The sequence below is a fragment of the Tachypleus tridentatus genome, chromosome 10 (genome assembly GCF_004210375.1).
Source record: "Tachypleus tridentatus isolate NWPU-2018 chromosome 10, ASM421037v1, whole genome shotgun sequence".
In the NCBI taxonomy this organism is placed as follows: domain Eukaryota; kingdom Metazoa; phylum Arthropoda; class Merostomata; order Xiphosura; family Limulidae; genus Tachypleus; species Tachypleus tridentatus.
The window spans coordinates 104,145,088-104,162,400 of NC_134834.1; the positions used below are offsets into that span (position 1 = coordinate 104,145,088).

Consider the following 17,313-nt stretch of genomic DNA (forward strand, 5'->3'; position numbering starts at 1 on the left):
CATCTGACTAGCAGTGTATTTCCTCACTTGGCATCAGTTAGTTGTTATTTCATCAGTAGGTTACTTCCATCTGACTAGCAGTGTATTTCCTCACTTGGCATAAGTTAGTTGTTATTTCATCAGTAGGTTACTTCCATCTGACTAGCAGTGTATTTCCTCACTTGGCATAAGTTAGTTGTTATTTCATCAGTAGGTTACTTCCATCTGACTAGCAGTATTTCCTCACTTGGCATAAGTTAGTTGTTATTTCATCAGTAGATTACTTCCATCTGACTAGCAGTGTATTTCCTCACTTGGCATCAGTTAGTTGTTATTTCATCAGTAGGTTACTTCCATCTGACTAGCAGTGTATTTCCTCACTTGGCATCAGTTAGTTGTTATTTCATCAGTAGGTTACTTCCATCTGACTAGCAGTGTATTTCCTCACTTGGCATCAGTTAGTTGTTATTTCATCAGTATGTTACTTCCATCTGACTAGCAGCGTATTTCCTCACTTGGCATCAGTTAGTTGTTATTTCATCAGTAGATTACTTCCATCTGACTAGCAGTGTATTTCCTCACTTGGCATCAGTTAGTTGTTATTTCATCAGTATGTTACTTCCATCTGACTAGCAGCGTATTTCCTCACTTGGCATCAGTTAGTTGTTATTTCATCAGTAGATTACTTCCATCTGACTAGCAGTGTATTTCCTCACTTGGCATCAGTTAGTTGTTATTTCATCAGTATGTTACTTCCATCTGACTAGCAGCGTATTTCCTCACTTGGCATCAGTTAGTTGTTATTTCATCAGTAGATTACTTCAATCTGACTAGCAGTGTATTTCCTCACTTGGCATCAGTTAGTTGTTATTTCATCAGTAGGTTACTTCGAGGTCAACTGTTTAGTTATCATTATTCAGTTTATAAGGTTAGTTCAATGTCTGACTGTTCATTTATATCATTACACCTCTACCCTTTCTACAGGTTCTTTTATAATTTCCAACTTTTAGTTATCAATCCAACACCAGGTTAACTCCATCACTTAGCCATCATTATATCTGAAAGTTCCTACTCCATTCATTGGAATGTTCATTCTCATTTGATTTTTAGCCATACAGCCAACAATTCTTCTTTAATTACTTGTCTACTTAGCCATCATATCGCAAATCTGTGGGTACGAGTGCGTCTGTCCGTTTTTTAGCTTCGTCTTCCTCCCCTCAAAGGTACCATCTTTACATCTGCAATTAATATTCTAGCCTTTATATAGCCATTTACCTGCTTGATCGTTCGTCCATCTTCAAGTTCCTTATTTTAACCATCAAGTTTTTGTCTATCCGATCCCCTAACAATATCTGTCAGTCCCTTCTCAAGCTAATACTTATATTAACATTTACTTTATCATGTGAATTTAAGATAAAAGTTAACGTCCAATGGATACCCATGAAAGGAGTAGCCCAATGCTAAATTAAAGATGGTCTGTCATGGCCACGTGGATAAGGCTCTCGACTCGTAATCTGAGGGTTCGCGAGTTTGAATCCCTGTCACACTAAACATGCTCGACCTTTCAGCTGTGAGGGCGTTATAATGTTACGATCAGTCCCAATATTTGTTAGTAAAAAAAGTAATCAAAGAGTTGGTAGTGGGTGGTGATGACTAGGCGCCTTCCCTTTTGTGTTACACTGCTAAATTATGGATGGCTAGCGCAGATAGCACTTGTGTAGTTTTGCACGAAATTAAAAAAAACAAACGAAGAAATTAGGGATGACTACCACAAATATCTTTCGTGTAGTTGTGCACAAAATTCGAAACAAATACACAAAACTTACGGACGTAGTTTCACCCTGTATTATTTAACTGTAAAGAAGAAAACAATGTCTACCACTTACGTAAGTGAATTTTATCTCTTATGGACATTTTTCTTCCTGTTTTTGCTTTTCCGCTATGAGATGGTAAAACACTATTCTTTGCTTTAAGGCAAACTATGATTGTAACTAAAGAGAAGGCCTGGCATGGCCTAGCGCGTAAGGCGTGCGACTCGTAATCCGAAGGTCGAGGGTTCGCGCCCGCATCGCGCCAAACATGATCGCCCTCCCAGCCGTGGGGGCGTTATAATGTGACGGTCAATCCCACTATTCGTTGGTAAAAGAGTAGCCCAAGAGTTGACGGTCGGTGGTGATGACTAGCTGCCTTCCCTCTAGTCTTACACTGCTAAATTAGGGACGGCTAGCACAGATAGCCCTCGAGTAGCTTTGTGCGAAATTCCAAAACAAACAAACAAACAAACTAAAGAGAAATTGTATCAGTAGCTTGTAAGCGGCGTATATAAAATTACTCCAAATTTCGCAGTTTTTAAATCTTTTAAACCTAGTGTCCTTTTGTGTTAATCGAATGAAATTTTCGGCAAATGATTTAAACTCCAATTATTAAATAAATATTTACTTGCCTCGCTTTCGTTATTCATCAAAGTGAGAAAGGAAGCTCCATAAGTTTAAGGAATTATGAATAAAAATCTATCTCGCTGTTAGGGTATAGAACACATTACCTGGAGACATTCTTTAGTAGCATAACGTTGTAACGGACTAAATGAAACGCCTCTACAACCAGGGTTAAACAAAAATTACTTTTTGTCTGTTTATAATTAAGCACAAAGCTACACAATGGGCTATACACACACACACACATATATATATATCTGTGTTCTGCCCATCAGAGGCATCGAAACTCGGATTTTAGCGTTGTAAGTCCACAGACGTACCGCTGTACCACTGAGGGGGGGGGGGTAAAATTACTTATTCAATATAGCAACACTTTTAAACAACTAAAGTAATAATTTGATCACTTACAAAAGAACAAACAAACAATTAGTAATCTAGTGCCTGGCCAAGACTAGAAACAAACATTAATAAACAATGCAACATAAATCTTGATGTGATTAATTTCAATAAATAATAAATAACTTAGGAAAAGTAACCAGATAAATAAAAGCCTAGTTCACCAGAGAATAACCGAATGTTTCAAAATTAAGCCACTTGTGAATACCAAGAACAATATCGAGATAAAAAAAGTAATTATTTCTGGCTATATCTCGTGAATTTATCCGATTAAGATAAAGAAAGATTTTTTTATTTAGTAATTAGACCACGAGATTACATCTCATGTTACTAGCTATCACCATAGATCTACTTTATTTCACAATACTAATATGTGTATGTCACCACTAGAGGAAACTTGTGTCAGCTTCATTATACACACACACACACACACATACTCAAAATCAACGAACTCTAAGTGGAAGGTGAGTCAGCGTTTTACTGCAACTAAAAGTTCAAAATTGAACTACACAATAGAAGGAATAAGAAATTAACAAAAAACAAAACCCTGATAAACAAAAAGCAGGTACCCCCAGTGGCTCAGCGGTATGTCTTCGGACTTCAAACGCTAAAAATCGAGTTTTGATACCCGTGGTGGGCAGAGCACAGATAGCCCATTGTGTAGCTGTGTGCTTAATTCAAAACAACAATAACAAGCAGAATTCCCTATGTCACAAAGTGTGCATGATACGATATCACAAGTATAATAATTTATGTCATACCATTCTACTGACTCAGTATAATTAGGCCAAGCGTGCCATTGACGTAAAAGGTTGCTCCTCACTTTAAGATTGTGGGCACATTATAATAGTGACGGTTAAATCTCACTACTGGGTAAAAAAAAAAGCACTGTATGAAATGGAAACGAGTACTTGCTTGTGGTCTAACGGTTTTAAATAAAAACAGCTTGCGTAGATAGCCCCTGTGCGAATAATGAAAGACAGCTTGCGTAGATAGCCCCTGTGCGAATAATGAAAACAAACTTATCCAATACATACTTCCAGCAATAAGACTATGAAATAGAATTTCAACATAGTTGTAAAGTTTAGAATAAAACAAAAAATGTTTTTCTAATATGAATACGAGTTCACATGAAAAATGTTTATCAACAATATAATTATTATACAGTGTTATTTTGAAAATAAAAAGTAAATTATTAAACAATGTGGTTATAATACGGCGCTGTGTTGAATGAAAATTGTGTAAGTTCTTAAATATTGTTGTTTAAATCAAACTAGAGTGGAAAGATTACTTCTGATCAGTTTTTATTATTTATTATGTAATGCTTAATATTTTGTTATACTAACACGGATTAATTAAGCAGAATGTTTCTTTGGTCATTTACTTTAAAAGTCCAGTTTTACCAGTACATAACCCATGATGGCTGAAGTCCTCGACTATGGCTAATGAATATCCAAAGTCTGTGTAATGCTTTAAAAAGGTTTAAACATGAAGCATTTGCCAACATTCTACGCACTAAGTAATGCGGGCCAAGACTTGGTTTGTTGCTACAGGAAATATTAATTATAATAAATGTAAAGTAGACCTAATGCTAGCTTTACTTTATTACGCAAATCCAACTTTCTGCCAAGTCACTGCGGAAGTATGTCCTTATTAAAATGAACGGTGAAATGGATACTTTTTACCGCACTTTAATTTTAATGTTTTACTTAAATTAATAAATATTGAATCTTCAAGATTTGTCCAAACCCAAACCCAGGAATAATTAAATGTATTTCGGTAGGAGGAAGAAAAGTTAAGGGTTTGAATTTTGCACAAATTTCTGTACTTGTCGTCCTTAGTTTAGCAGTGACAGCCCAGAGGGAAGGCAGCTAGTCATCAACACTCACTCCCACCTCTTGGGCTAATTTTTCACCAAAAAGCGGGGAATAGACCATAACTTTATAATGCCCCCACTGCTGAAAAAGCGAACATATTTGATAGAGCTGGAATTCGAACCCGCGACCGTCAGGTTACGATTGAAGTGCCCTACCCTAACCACTTGGCCATGCCCTTTTTAGTTATAAAAACTTTCCATTATTTATATACACAACAGTCAGTTTTGTTTATAACAGAAAAATTATCACGGAATTTTATTTATTGAACTAACAGAAGTGCCCCGGAGCATGGTCTGGTGGTTAAGGCACTCGACTAGTAATCCTAGAGTCGCGGGTTCGAATCCCCGTCACACCAAACATGATCGCCCTTTTAGCTGTGGGGGCATAATAAGGTGACGGTCAATCCCACTATTAGTTGGTAAAAGAGTAGCCCAAGAGTAGGCGGTGGGTGATGATTACTAGCTGCCTTCCCTCTAGTCTCACTGCTAAATTAGGCACGGATAGCGCAGATAGCCCTCGTGTAGCTTTGCGCGAAATTCAAACCAAAACAAACCAATCCTTCTTACTTTCGCATACATTCTATTTTGTCTTCCTTATATCAATGACTAAATTGATCGTTATCTTGGCAACAACTCAGAATATTATAATGATTCATTTTACCAAATACTGATTTATTTATTCACAAGATATCCATACTGATCAGATACCACAATCTCGTTGCCCTTGACGGACACTGTTTAACGACCTTACCTTCTACAAGTGATGTCAGAAGAGTGACATTGGCAGCCTTCCGTCGTCCAGCTGGAAGATTTAAACCTATCTTCTCGAGTTTTTCACGAAGCGTTCTTCCTCCATTTTTAGACTTAGCTCTGGAAAATATCAATCACATTTTAAGAAGTACCGACGATACAATTATTTTAAGACTATGCCTACTCCAATCGAATATATATATGTTCACGTGTTTTTTGTTTACTTTTTTCTCTTCTACTCAACGAAACTCACAGTTTAGTAACGATGAACTTTTGTGTTTAAATGTGTTTTGTGTTTAACCAATAAATAATGTTAGTTACCTCCATCCCACCTGTAAAACATAACAACATCCTATATAAATCATACAAAATCCTTAAAAACAAGACTTCTCTGGTAAATGTTATAACAAAGTAAAAACAACGTGTTTCAAGTGAAACACTGCTCTCTGTTGCTTCGTTATTTTTAACAACGCTAGAAGTACATTGGTATTTTTAACCTAGAAAAAGAATTTAGAAGCAAAGTGGTTAAACGGACAGTTCATACACTCCTGAGCTATGGACAAGTGAACCAGACAACAGCGCTTACCTCGTATTATGCAACTACTCTTACAGCGAATTGTGGGATTGATTTTCAAGTTATAATTAACTGTCGCAGTTATAACATTTCATAACTGGTTGACTATCGAAGTTACAACGTCCCACAACTGATTGATAATCACATTTATAATGTTTCACAACTGACTAACTATCAAAGTTATAACATACCCCACAACTGTTTGACTAACGCAGTTATGACGAACTCCCACAACTGATTAATTATTACATTTTCTGACACCACCACAAGTTGCTGTTCAACAACATATGGTAGCTCGTACCTTGGACTGTTTGATTCACAGTCTATCACACTGACCACTAGGCTAAGCCTTGAGCTACACTCAACACCGGTTTTAAGGGGGAAATTGGGGACCATTTGGTTTTGTATCTAGGAGACAGTGCTTGAGCCACCTCACCTATCGAATCTTTAAGGTTTAAAACTTTGAAGAAAAACAGTTTTTTTTATAGGATTACGTAAATTAAACTTGTATATGGGCATGCATATAAAGAAAGCGTCAAGTGCGTTACATCAAAAATAAAACTGCAACAAACGTGTTCAAACGCTTGGTTTATTATTGGAAACATGGTTATGACAATGAAATTACACGGTGCAGAGTTAAACACGATTTAACACACATAATAACAGTAATAATCAATATTACGTAATCGACCAAATCTACTATCGCCCTTTGGTGGACTCAGTATAATTTATCTGACTGTACTCTATGGATCTGATAACAACGATAGCCTTTTCTCTACGGATTATTCATTGGAGTGCAACCTTTAATACTTAACCCCTGACAACCTCCCACTGGGGTGGCTTCTTCAGACTCATATCATGTCATTACACAACCTATGGAATCGTATTTGTAAATATTTTACAGATACGGATTTTATGGTCCGGTATGGCCAGATAGTTAGGACGCTCGACACGAAATCTGGGGTTCGCATCCTCTATCCCACCAAACATGCTCACCCTTTCAGTCGTGATGGCGATACAATGTCACGGTCAATCCCACTATTCGTTGGTGTTCAAAAGTTTTCAGTGAGTGGTGATGACTAGCTGACTTCCTTCTAGACTTACACTGCTAAATTAGGGATGGCGAGCGCAACTAGCCCTCGTGTAGCTTCGCGCAAAATTTCAAACAAATGAAACGAATTTTACCCCTTACTGCTCTTCCTATGCAACATGAAGTTGAAAAATCAATATAAAGTTTAATTATTATTTCATTATTATTAGGAAAAAAAGTCAGTGACGTCATATCTATATACTTATATTATATTAAAACTGTTTCAGTTCATTTATATTAATTCATTCAGTATATACATAAAGTTGTAAAAACTTCGTAAAGAAGTTGTTAGCTATTTAGGGCTACAGCCATAGCAGGGTGTTCAAATAGAAGAAAGTTATTCGTGGATAATTTCCAGAATTCAATAGGCCAGAACGGACTGAAGATACTAAAACAAAGTATAACATTAAAACATGTCTTTTATAGACGCTTAACACTCAGTGGCATGGAGTTAAAAAAAAAAAACAGCATCAGGTATTTTTAATAAACATATTAATGTTAAGATGGGGGGAAAAAATAGTTAACTCTATTTACTGTTTAATTGTATATACTGCTGTAACTGGATATTCTACACGAGGTAGGACACAACAGAAAGGGTAATAGACACACATCGATATTACATTTAGACTATTACGTAAGCATTGAATAAAAGCAGATGCGAAGTCCACACCACTGAAGCCACAATACTATACAAGAAAGTTCCCTCAGAGAAACAATTTGTTCGAAATTGAGAACAAAGCTACACAATGAGCTAGCTTTGCTCGGCTCATCACGAGAATCGAAACCCTGTTTCTAACGTTGGAAGTCCACAAACCTACCGTTGTGCTACTGGGGGAAAGGCATACAAATCAGAAGGGTTGTGTTAGTTTGTCTGTTGTAAACCATGAAACTTCACAAATGGGTTTATCTGTGATCTGTACACTGCGAGTATCGAAACTGGATTTTTAACAATGTATACCCTTTGACTTATCACTGTGCCATCGGGGTGAGAAACAGGGGGGGAGTACGTAAGATGAAATTGAGTTTGAGGGGGAAATATCAAATCAGTTCCATAAGCAGAACATTTTTTACGACAACACTTAAAGTGATCCAACACAAATACAAGTACTGGGGACTTAGTCATTTTGTACAGGTAACGAAGTACGAATTGTCCTGTTTTTTGGTCATATGTTGGTACTTGAGTTTTATCGAGAACTGGTAATGCAAATATGTTCACTGAGGGCTAGTGACTTCACATTTTCTTATTATTTGTCTCAACTTTATTCATCCGTGTATTTTAAATGGTAATTTTGTATCCTTTTCGATCTCTGTTTTTCAATCTTTTCAGTTCACTTGCCTTTTCTGTTTACCTTTATACATTCAATTCCAAATTTTCTGTAAGAAAACTGATTTACCTACACTAAATTTGACAAGTTTTTTGTTGGAAGTTACAGCTTTTACGATAAGAAAGAATATTTTAAAAACAGACAAGACGTTTCGATTACTGGTGGGATTATTTTAAACTATAAAAGTTTTAATTGTAAATTATACTTTATTATTTACATGAAACAATCTAGCAACGTATTTATATTTTGGCCGGGCATGGCCAAGCGTTTAATGGCGTTCAACTCGTAATCCGAGGGTTGCGGTTTCGCATCCCCGTCACACCAAATATGCCTGCCCTTTCAGCCGTCTGGGCGTTATAATGTAACGTTCAATCCCACTATTCATTGGTAAAAGAGTAGCCCAAGAGTTGGCAGTGGATGGTGATGACTAGCTGCCTTCCCTCTAGTCTTACACTGCTAAATTAGGGACGGTTAACACAGATAGCTCTCGAGTAGCTTTGGGCGAAATTAAAAACAAAACAAAGTATTTATATTTTAGAATTGATGGGCGTATCAATTTGAATGAGCTGACAGATTATTCATTTGTTGTTGAAATTAAAAGACAAACAACAAGTGAATAAATATTAAACTGTGGAACATGTCATTAGAATTATCTGTATAACATTACGAACATCTGGGAAAATGATGATAAGAGACATATAAAGATACGCCTAGGTGTTTGTTAATTATGGGATTATTTGATTTTATTAATAAGGCTTTTCTGATGTTTCTGCTGTTAGTGTCAAGTTCGTGTTTTAACATTGTGACGTTCTGTTCAAAAACATTGAGGATGCTTTTGCTCATACGACAATGAACGTGTTTTTTTAACCTTATCTTAAAGTTACGTCCAATTTCACCTGTGTGAAAGGTCAGACGATTGTTACAGCTTACTTTGTATAGGTTTCGTGGTGGAGCGGGTCTTTGTGTATAGAGTTTTCGACACGTGTTGAATTTTCACTCCCATGATAAAAATGAATCTAGGTATTATGTTAAGTTTACATTGGTGGAACGAAAATTCACAACACCTCATCCAGTTGCGGTATAACAGTATTTAAACATAACTCAGTGATACTGATCCACTTAGTTCAAAAGCTCTCTACTTCACTCCCTTACTTATATCTATAACACTTGTTTTACTTCTATATCTTTTACACTTATTTTATTTTTATAATACTTATTTGGTCCAGCATGGCCAGGTGGTTAAGGCGCTCTACTCGTAAGCCGAGTGTTGCGGGTTCGAACCTTTGTCACACCAAACATGCTCGTCCCCTTAAGCTGTGGGGACGTTATAATGTGAAGGCTAATCTCACTATTCGCTGGTAAAAGAGAGTGGCCCAAGAGTTGGCGATTGGTGGTGATGATTAGCTGCCTCCCCTCTAGTCATACACTGCTAAATTAGGACCTGCTAGCGCAGATAGCCCTCATGATAGCTTTGCGTGAAATTCAAAACAAACCGATAACATTTATTTTATTTCTATATTTATAACACTTCTGCGACCGGCAAACTTTGTCATCAAACGATTTAAGAAATACGAAACCCGAAATGGAAATTAACAAAACAGATTACAAAATTATTGGTTTCCGCTGCAGAAAGCCTCAGTGACCCATCAGGTTTCGACACCCGCGGTGGACAGATAACACCTCGTGTAGTTTCGTGCTTTACAACAAACTAACTGAATCATTTTGAGTGTAAGTGGAGCTCTTTGTGAAAAAAGTAATTAGGGTTGTTGTATTTGTTTGTATTTGGTGTTAAAAAATGTGAAAGAAAGTTCACCAGACAAACAACTAGACTTATTCGTCTTCAGCAGTTTTATTAATGGGTAAAGCGAGGAGATCTTCCACTTCAAGCCACAGGAAACCATAAAAGCCTGCTATTTAATAACACTTACACAGTTACTACCAAAGAATTTCGTTATACATTGCTTGTTGGTAAGCGTAACGCTGCACATTGGGCTTTGTGTACTGAGTGTGGGAACGAGATTTTTAATGAGATAAGCTGACAGACTACTGCTGAACCACCATGGGGCATTTGTTTTATGACAGTTTAGTTTTGAATATTTTGGGTAACAAAATGTAAAGTTATCTATGCTTAAAATAATAATATACAAAAACCCGAAAATTAACAGTGAAGGAACAGCTAAAGTATCACGTAATAACTGTAACCTTCGTTACGGGAAGGGGTCTTCATATAATTTATATTCTAGCCAAGTAAGTAAACAAGTAATGAGAGCTAGGTTCAGACACGAGAATTTTGTTCGAATACAAAGTTTTAGAACGAAAACAAAATCTAGAACCCTGCACGACCGCGTGGTTAGGGCACTCGACTGGTAATCTAAGGATTGCGGGTTCGAATTCCCGTCGCATCAAACATGCTCGCCCTTTCAGCTGTGGGGGCGATATAATGTAACGGTCAATCGAACTATCCATTGGTAAAAGAGCACCTCAAGAGTTAGCGGTGGGTGGTGATCGCTAGATGCCTTCCTTTTAGCGCAGATAGCCTTCGTGTAGCTTTGCGCGAACTCAAAAAACAAACAAACTCTCTATTAGAAGCCTTGCTTTGCCCCAGAACCTAAGTATATAACAGAAAACAGTTTGCTGTCAAGACAACAACAAATGCAAGAAATTTTCTCATAAACAAGTTAATAATATTTTTTTACGTATTAATAGCAGGAAACTCTAATCAACAAGTTAATAATATGTTTTTACGTATTAATAACAGGAAACTCTAATAAACAAGTTAATAATATTTTTTACGTATTAATAACAGGAAACTCTAATCAACAAGTTAATAATATGTTTTTACGTATTAATAACAGGAAACTCTAATAAACAAGTTAATAATATTTTTTTTACGTATTAATAACAGGAAACTCCAGTAAACAAGTTAATAATATTTTTTACCGCTTTTCATTATTTTTTGTCGAATCGAAAAGTGGTTTGATAAAAAAAAATCTACTTTTACAACTTCTGGATTATAATATAAAGATTGTGAACTTATATAGTTTAGTTCAACTCTATCAACGGCTGGGCTGAGTTACTCTTTTACCTGACGTTTAGTTGGTGCGATATATTCTTTCATGTTGAATTGTGAGGAACAACAATGTTACACTCCGGACTGCGTAGTGGACTATACAATGTAAGAATTACATTAAACACTTCCGCACTGCGTAGTGGACTATACAATGTAAGAATTACATTAAACACTTCCGGACTGCGTAGTGGACTATACAAAGTAAGAATTACATTAAACACTTCCGGACTGCGTAGTGGACTATACAATGTAAGAATTACATTAAACACTTCCGCACTGCGTAGTGGACTATACAATGTAAGAATTACATTAAACTGCGCGTAGTGGACTATACAATGTAAGAATTACATTAAACACTTCCGGACTGCGTAGTGGACTATACAATGTAAGAATTACATTAAACACTTCCGCACTGCGTAGTGGACTATACAAAGTAAGAATTACATTAAACACTTCCGGACTGCGTAGTGGACTATACAAAGTAAGAATTACATTAAATACTTCCGGACTGCGTAGTGGACTATACAAAGTAAGAATTACATTAAACACTTCCGGACTACGTAGTGGACTATACAAAGTAAGAATTACATTAAACACTTCCGGACTGCGTAGTAGACTATACAAAGTAAGAATTACATTAAACGCTTCCAGACTGCGTAGTGGACTATACAAAGTAAGAATTACATTAAACACTTCCGAACTACGTAGTGGACTATACAAAGTAAGAATTACATTAAACACTTCCGGACTACGTAGTGGACTATACAAAGTAAGAATTACTTTAAACACTTCCGGACTGCGTAGTGGACTATACAAAGTAATAATTACATTAAATAAACAACGATAAAAACCCAGATTCTTCCTGGTTCGCACCGAATAACCTGGGTATTCTGGAATACATGAGAAAGTTTACTGTTACAATATAATTATCTATGTTTCCGAATAACAGATAATTAAACAGTGAAAAAGTATATCATAATTAACAAATATTTATATGCGTATAATAATTAGTGGTCATTTAAAATACGCGAAATTTAATGATTTTTCTCGTGTGTTTTTTCAACTTAATGTGTTATATAGGTCCTTACACGATCTAATACACCAGCTCTCCATAAAATCATACGATAAACAAGGTACATAACGCTATAATGGACATAAAAAAAACGCTTTATGAATAGACCAATGCATGAAAAGTCTATTTACAATTCAGTTTATTTACCGATAAAAAACAAACAAACTAGATGTGGATAAGAAATTCATAAACGCGAATTAGTTGACGGCCCCTATTTTAACATTTATATAAAATGGTAACCATTTTCCTTGGCGGTCCCTACTTGAACGTTTGATTTGAATGATTAGTTTTCTTTCTTTCTTCTAAAACGTTTTATTCAGACTTCCCATACAGCTTGATTCAAAAACTAAACTATTTTCTTAATAACTACCGTGTTTCTCCGAAAATAAGACAGGGCTTATATTAATTTTCACTCCAAAATATGACACTAGGGCTTATTTTCGGGGGATGTCTTATTTTGATATATTAAAAAAATGAAGTTACAAAGTAAAACTATTAAACTAACCATTTAAAATAAACTATTATTAAACTATTAAACTAACTAATTAATACTTAAACAAACTAATTAACTAACTATTAAACTAATTATTTTATTTTTTTTTTATTTCTTCCCTCTTCCTGCCACTCTTAACTATGGCTTATTTTAAGGGTAGGGCTTATATTAAAACTATCCCCAAAAATCACACTAGGTCTTATTTTATGGGTAGGTCTTATTATCGGAGAAACACGGTACCATTTTCTGCAGTACGGTAAAATTAATTATTTTGGTTTATTATTGTGATTGTAGGCTATAAACTCAAATAACAGAAAAACACGTAGTTTTGTTGTTTCAAACACAAAATTAATTATTTTTAACATCCATAAAGAAAGCTTACACGCGCGATTACAAGAACAACCGAGTGTGATTCGTCAACAAAAGTAAAGTGTTCATTTTACTTTGCTCACAGAACCTTATGTCATTAAAAAAAAAACTCAGTGTTATGACTTCGGTTTGGTTTGTTTTGAATTTCGCGCAAACCTATACGAGGGCTATCTGCGCTAACCGTCCATAATTTAGCAGAGTAAGACTAGAGGAAAAGTAGATAGTCATCACCACCCACCTCCAACTCTTGGGCTACTTTTTTACTAACAAATAGTGGGATTGAATGCCACGTTATAACGCCCCGTGGCTGAAAGGGCGAGCATGTTTAATGTAACCCTCAGATTACCAGTCGAATGCTTTAACCACCTAGCCATGCCGGGCCATTATAACTTCGGAGACGAACACTCAGCTAGTCTTCCAGTGTATAAAGACTGAATTCATGTTGTATGTAAAAACCATTATATTATATATAAATAGAAACATCGTTGCGAGTAAATTTTAAAAAATTGCTGAAAATTTTTCACTTGTAGAAATAACTTCAAGGCATATAATTCAATAATTCTATTACTTTCTAAGAACCGAGAAAGTGGAAACATTAAATAACGAATGAGCGTAACCATGCATATAACTTAATAGATGTCAGTAAACTCCTTCGTTATGCTATTTGCACTATTTTTTATTTCCTGAATAGACATTCCTTCTCGGTCATTCATTAATACCATGGAATCTCCACTGTTCACTTGTATTATCAGTGTGTATAACATTAATACTATGGTATTTCCACTGTTCACTTATAGCATTAATACTATGGAATCTCCATTGTTTACTGATATTATCAGTGTGTATAACATTAATACTATGGAATCTCCACTGTTTACTAATATTATCAGTGTGTATAACATTAATACTATGGAATCTCCACTGTTTACTAATATTATCAGTGTGTATAACATTAATACTATGGAATCTCCACTGTTTACTAATATTATCAGTGTGTATAACATTAATACATGTACTATGGAATCTCCACTGTTTACTAATATTATCAGTGTGTATAACATTAATAGTATGGAATCTCCACTGTTTACTAGTATTATCAGTGTGTATAACATTAATACTATGGAATCTCCACTGTTTACTAGTATTATCAGTGTGTATAACATTAATACTATGGAATCTCCACTGTTTACTAATATTATATGTGTGTATAACATTAATACTATGGAATCTCCACTGTTTACTAATATTATCAGTGTGTATAACATTAATACTATGAACTCTCCACTGTTTACTAATATTATCAGTGTGTATGACATTAATACTGTGAAATCTCCACTGTTTACTTGTATTATCAGTGTGTATAACATTAATACTATGGAATCTCCACTGTTTACTAATATTATCAGTGTGTATAACATTAATACTATGGAATCTCCACTGTTTACTAGTATTATCAGTGTGTATAACATTAATACTATGGAATCTCCACTGTTTACTAGTATTATCAGTGTGTATAACATTAATACTATGGAATCTCCACTGTTTACTAGTATTATCAGTTTGTATAATAAGTTTATTTACTTGTAGGTGTATTTTCAGGCGCGGCATGGCCAGGTGTGTCAAGGCATTCAACTCGTAATCCGAGGGTTGCGGGTTCGCATCCCCGTCGCATCAAAGATGGTCGCTCTTTCAGCTGTTGGGGCGTTATAATGTTACGGTCAATCTCAGTAGTCATTGGTAAAAGAGTAGCCCAAGAGTTAGCGGTGGGTGGTAATTACTAGGTGCCTTTCCTCTAGTCTTCCACTGCTAAATTAGGGACGGCTAGCACAGATAGCCCTCGAGTAGTTTTGTGCGAAATTCAAAAACAAACAAACAAACAAAAAATCTGATGGCATGTTTACGTCATAATCTCATGGAAGAGGTTGTGGAGTTTGTGTAAACATACGCTGCTGAGCACGGTGTTTACATTCCTTTCAATGAAATAAAGTAAAATGTCACAGAAACAAATGTGGAATTCTAACAAATGTCCAACTTGATTTTGAAATTATAACTGCCATATAACAATATCCACAAGGTGGCAGCACTTTTTGTACGCTCATCACGACAACCGTAAAATGGGAAAAAAATTTTGATTGTAATTTAAACACAAAGCTAAGCAATTACTCATTAGGGTTAACCAAACACAGTTTCTAGCGTTGTGAATCCGCAGACAATCCGTTGTGCCACTGGGTGGCAGAATGGAAAAATAAATTATTCTACTGATGTTAAGTTTAATAGTATGGTCGTACAGTCTGAGTTTTAAGGACCATTAAAAGAAGCTTCCACCAGTGGGAGTATTCTTTTATCATATGTGTTACTTTCATCTGTTTATCTGTTTAAAATAAATGGTTTCTTATAGAGATGAAACTGTTCATTTGTTTCGGACATTTGAGCAAGGTTATAAAAGGGCAATCTGCGCGAGCCATTACCAATTTTGAACCGAGAGACAAGAGTAAGAACATCTAATTAACATAAACATGGCTAATTAGAATTAAATATTAGGATTTGACTGTCGTTTTTATAACGCTCCCACGTCCCATAGTGCGAGGCACGTACGTATGTGGTCGAGTGTGGCTAGTAGTTATTGTTCCACACCAGTAACTATGAGCCCATAAGTTTCAACTCATTACCGACAAAAAATATAGCTCTCCCGATTTTGACGTCATGAATTAGTTATAAAGTTGACGTTCGAATCACATTATTCAGCCAGACAACTCTAGCCGAAAAGTTAGGTACACTGTTTCTCCCTTTTCAATATTACAAACGGCTGACCAGACATACCTAAAGTGGCTTTGCCGTGGAATTTGAACGTTAGACCCTCGGATCTATGGTCCCGCACGTTAACTACTGGGCCATAGTCGGTCTTCGTAAATTGTGGATTATAATACACGTTACTGTGTTGAACACACGTTGTGCTTTATAACATATGTTACTGTGTATGAATAGAGCCTATAGAGAAACTTAGGCCTTCAACATTTTCAGAGAATCACGTTTATAGAAGTACAGTAAACTTATGCAATTTCCACTGTTGTTTATTTCCTGAATTTCGACTAAAATACACATTCCTTTTTACAATGTAATACTTTAATGTAATCTAGTTAACTAATGCAAAGAAAATAATTACGGAAGTTACTCCTGCTTAGGTCAGAAATCCACAACTCTCAAATGCGTGGTAACGAGAAATAAAGTTTCAGACGTAACCGATTGATATAAGTACTTACATATTACAATAACACGTTGACCTAATATATAATGAGAAACTAACTAGAGTAAATACAAGTTGTAGCATTACGAGATACTAATTTAATACAGAACATAACTATTGTGGATGTATTATCCTAACGTAAAATAGATAGTTAACAGTCGCCCGATGTAATTATTACATGCCTAATATATCCATATTAAAAACAATATGTAGTTGTCACATTATACTAACTTAGTATTTATTTGTTTTCGGTTATGTGCATAAAACAGCTCAAGAGCTGATAGCACTGACTGTCCCTAATTTTGAAATTCATGATGTTAGAAAAAAACAGGTGGGTTTAAGAAGTATTCATAGAAACGAATAAAGACCTTATAACCCGAGAGCTTTTCGAAAGATGAGTCTTTCCTTTCCAGGGTTCCCAGTATGCTCCTGAAGAAGAAAGGTCCGCCTTTCGAAAGCGCTCGGGTTAGAGGGTTTTTATTCATTCCTGATTTTAGAATGATAGACTAGAGGGAACCAACCCATTGCGCAGCTAACCAACAGAACCAACCCATTGCACAGCTAACCAACAGAACCAATCCATTGCACAGCTAACCAACAGAACCAACCCATTGCACAGCTAACTAACAGAACCAACTCT

General features: G+C 35.7%; 1 protein-coding gene across 4 annotated transcripts in view; it reads right to left on the minus strand.

The window, feature by feature from the left end:
• The window catches only part of LOC143230018 (transcription factor AP-2-epsilon-like), a 162,035-nt gene that overhangs the window by 31,768 nt on the left and 112,954 nt on the right, over positions 1-17,313 (minus strand). For all 4 annotated transcript variants that reach the window (XM_076462967.1, XM_076462963.1, XM_076462965.1 and 1 more), the window contains exon 5: positions 5,438-5,556. In XM_076462967.1, the coding sequence (XP_076319082.1) occupies positions 5,438-5,556 (119 nt within the window). The remainder of the gene's footprint in view (positions 1-5,437; positions 5,557-17,313) is intronic.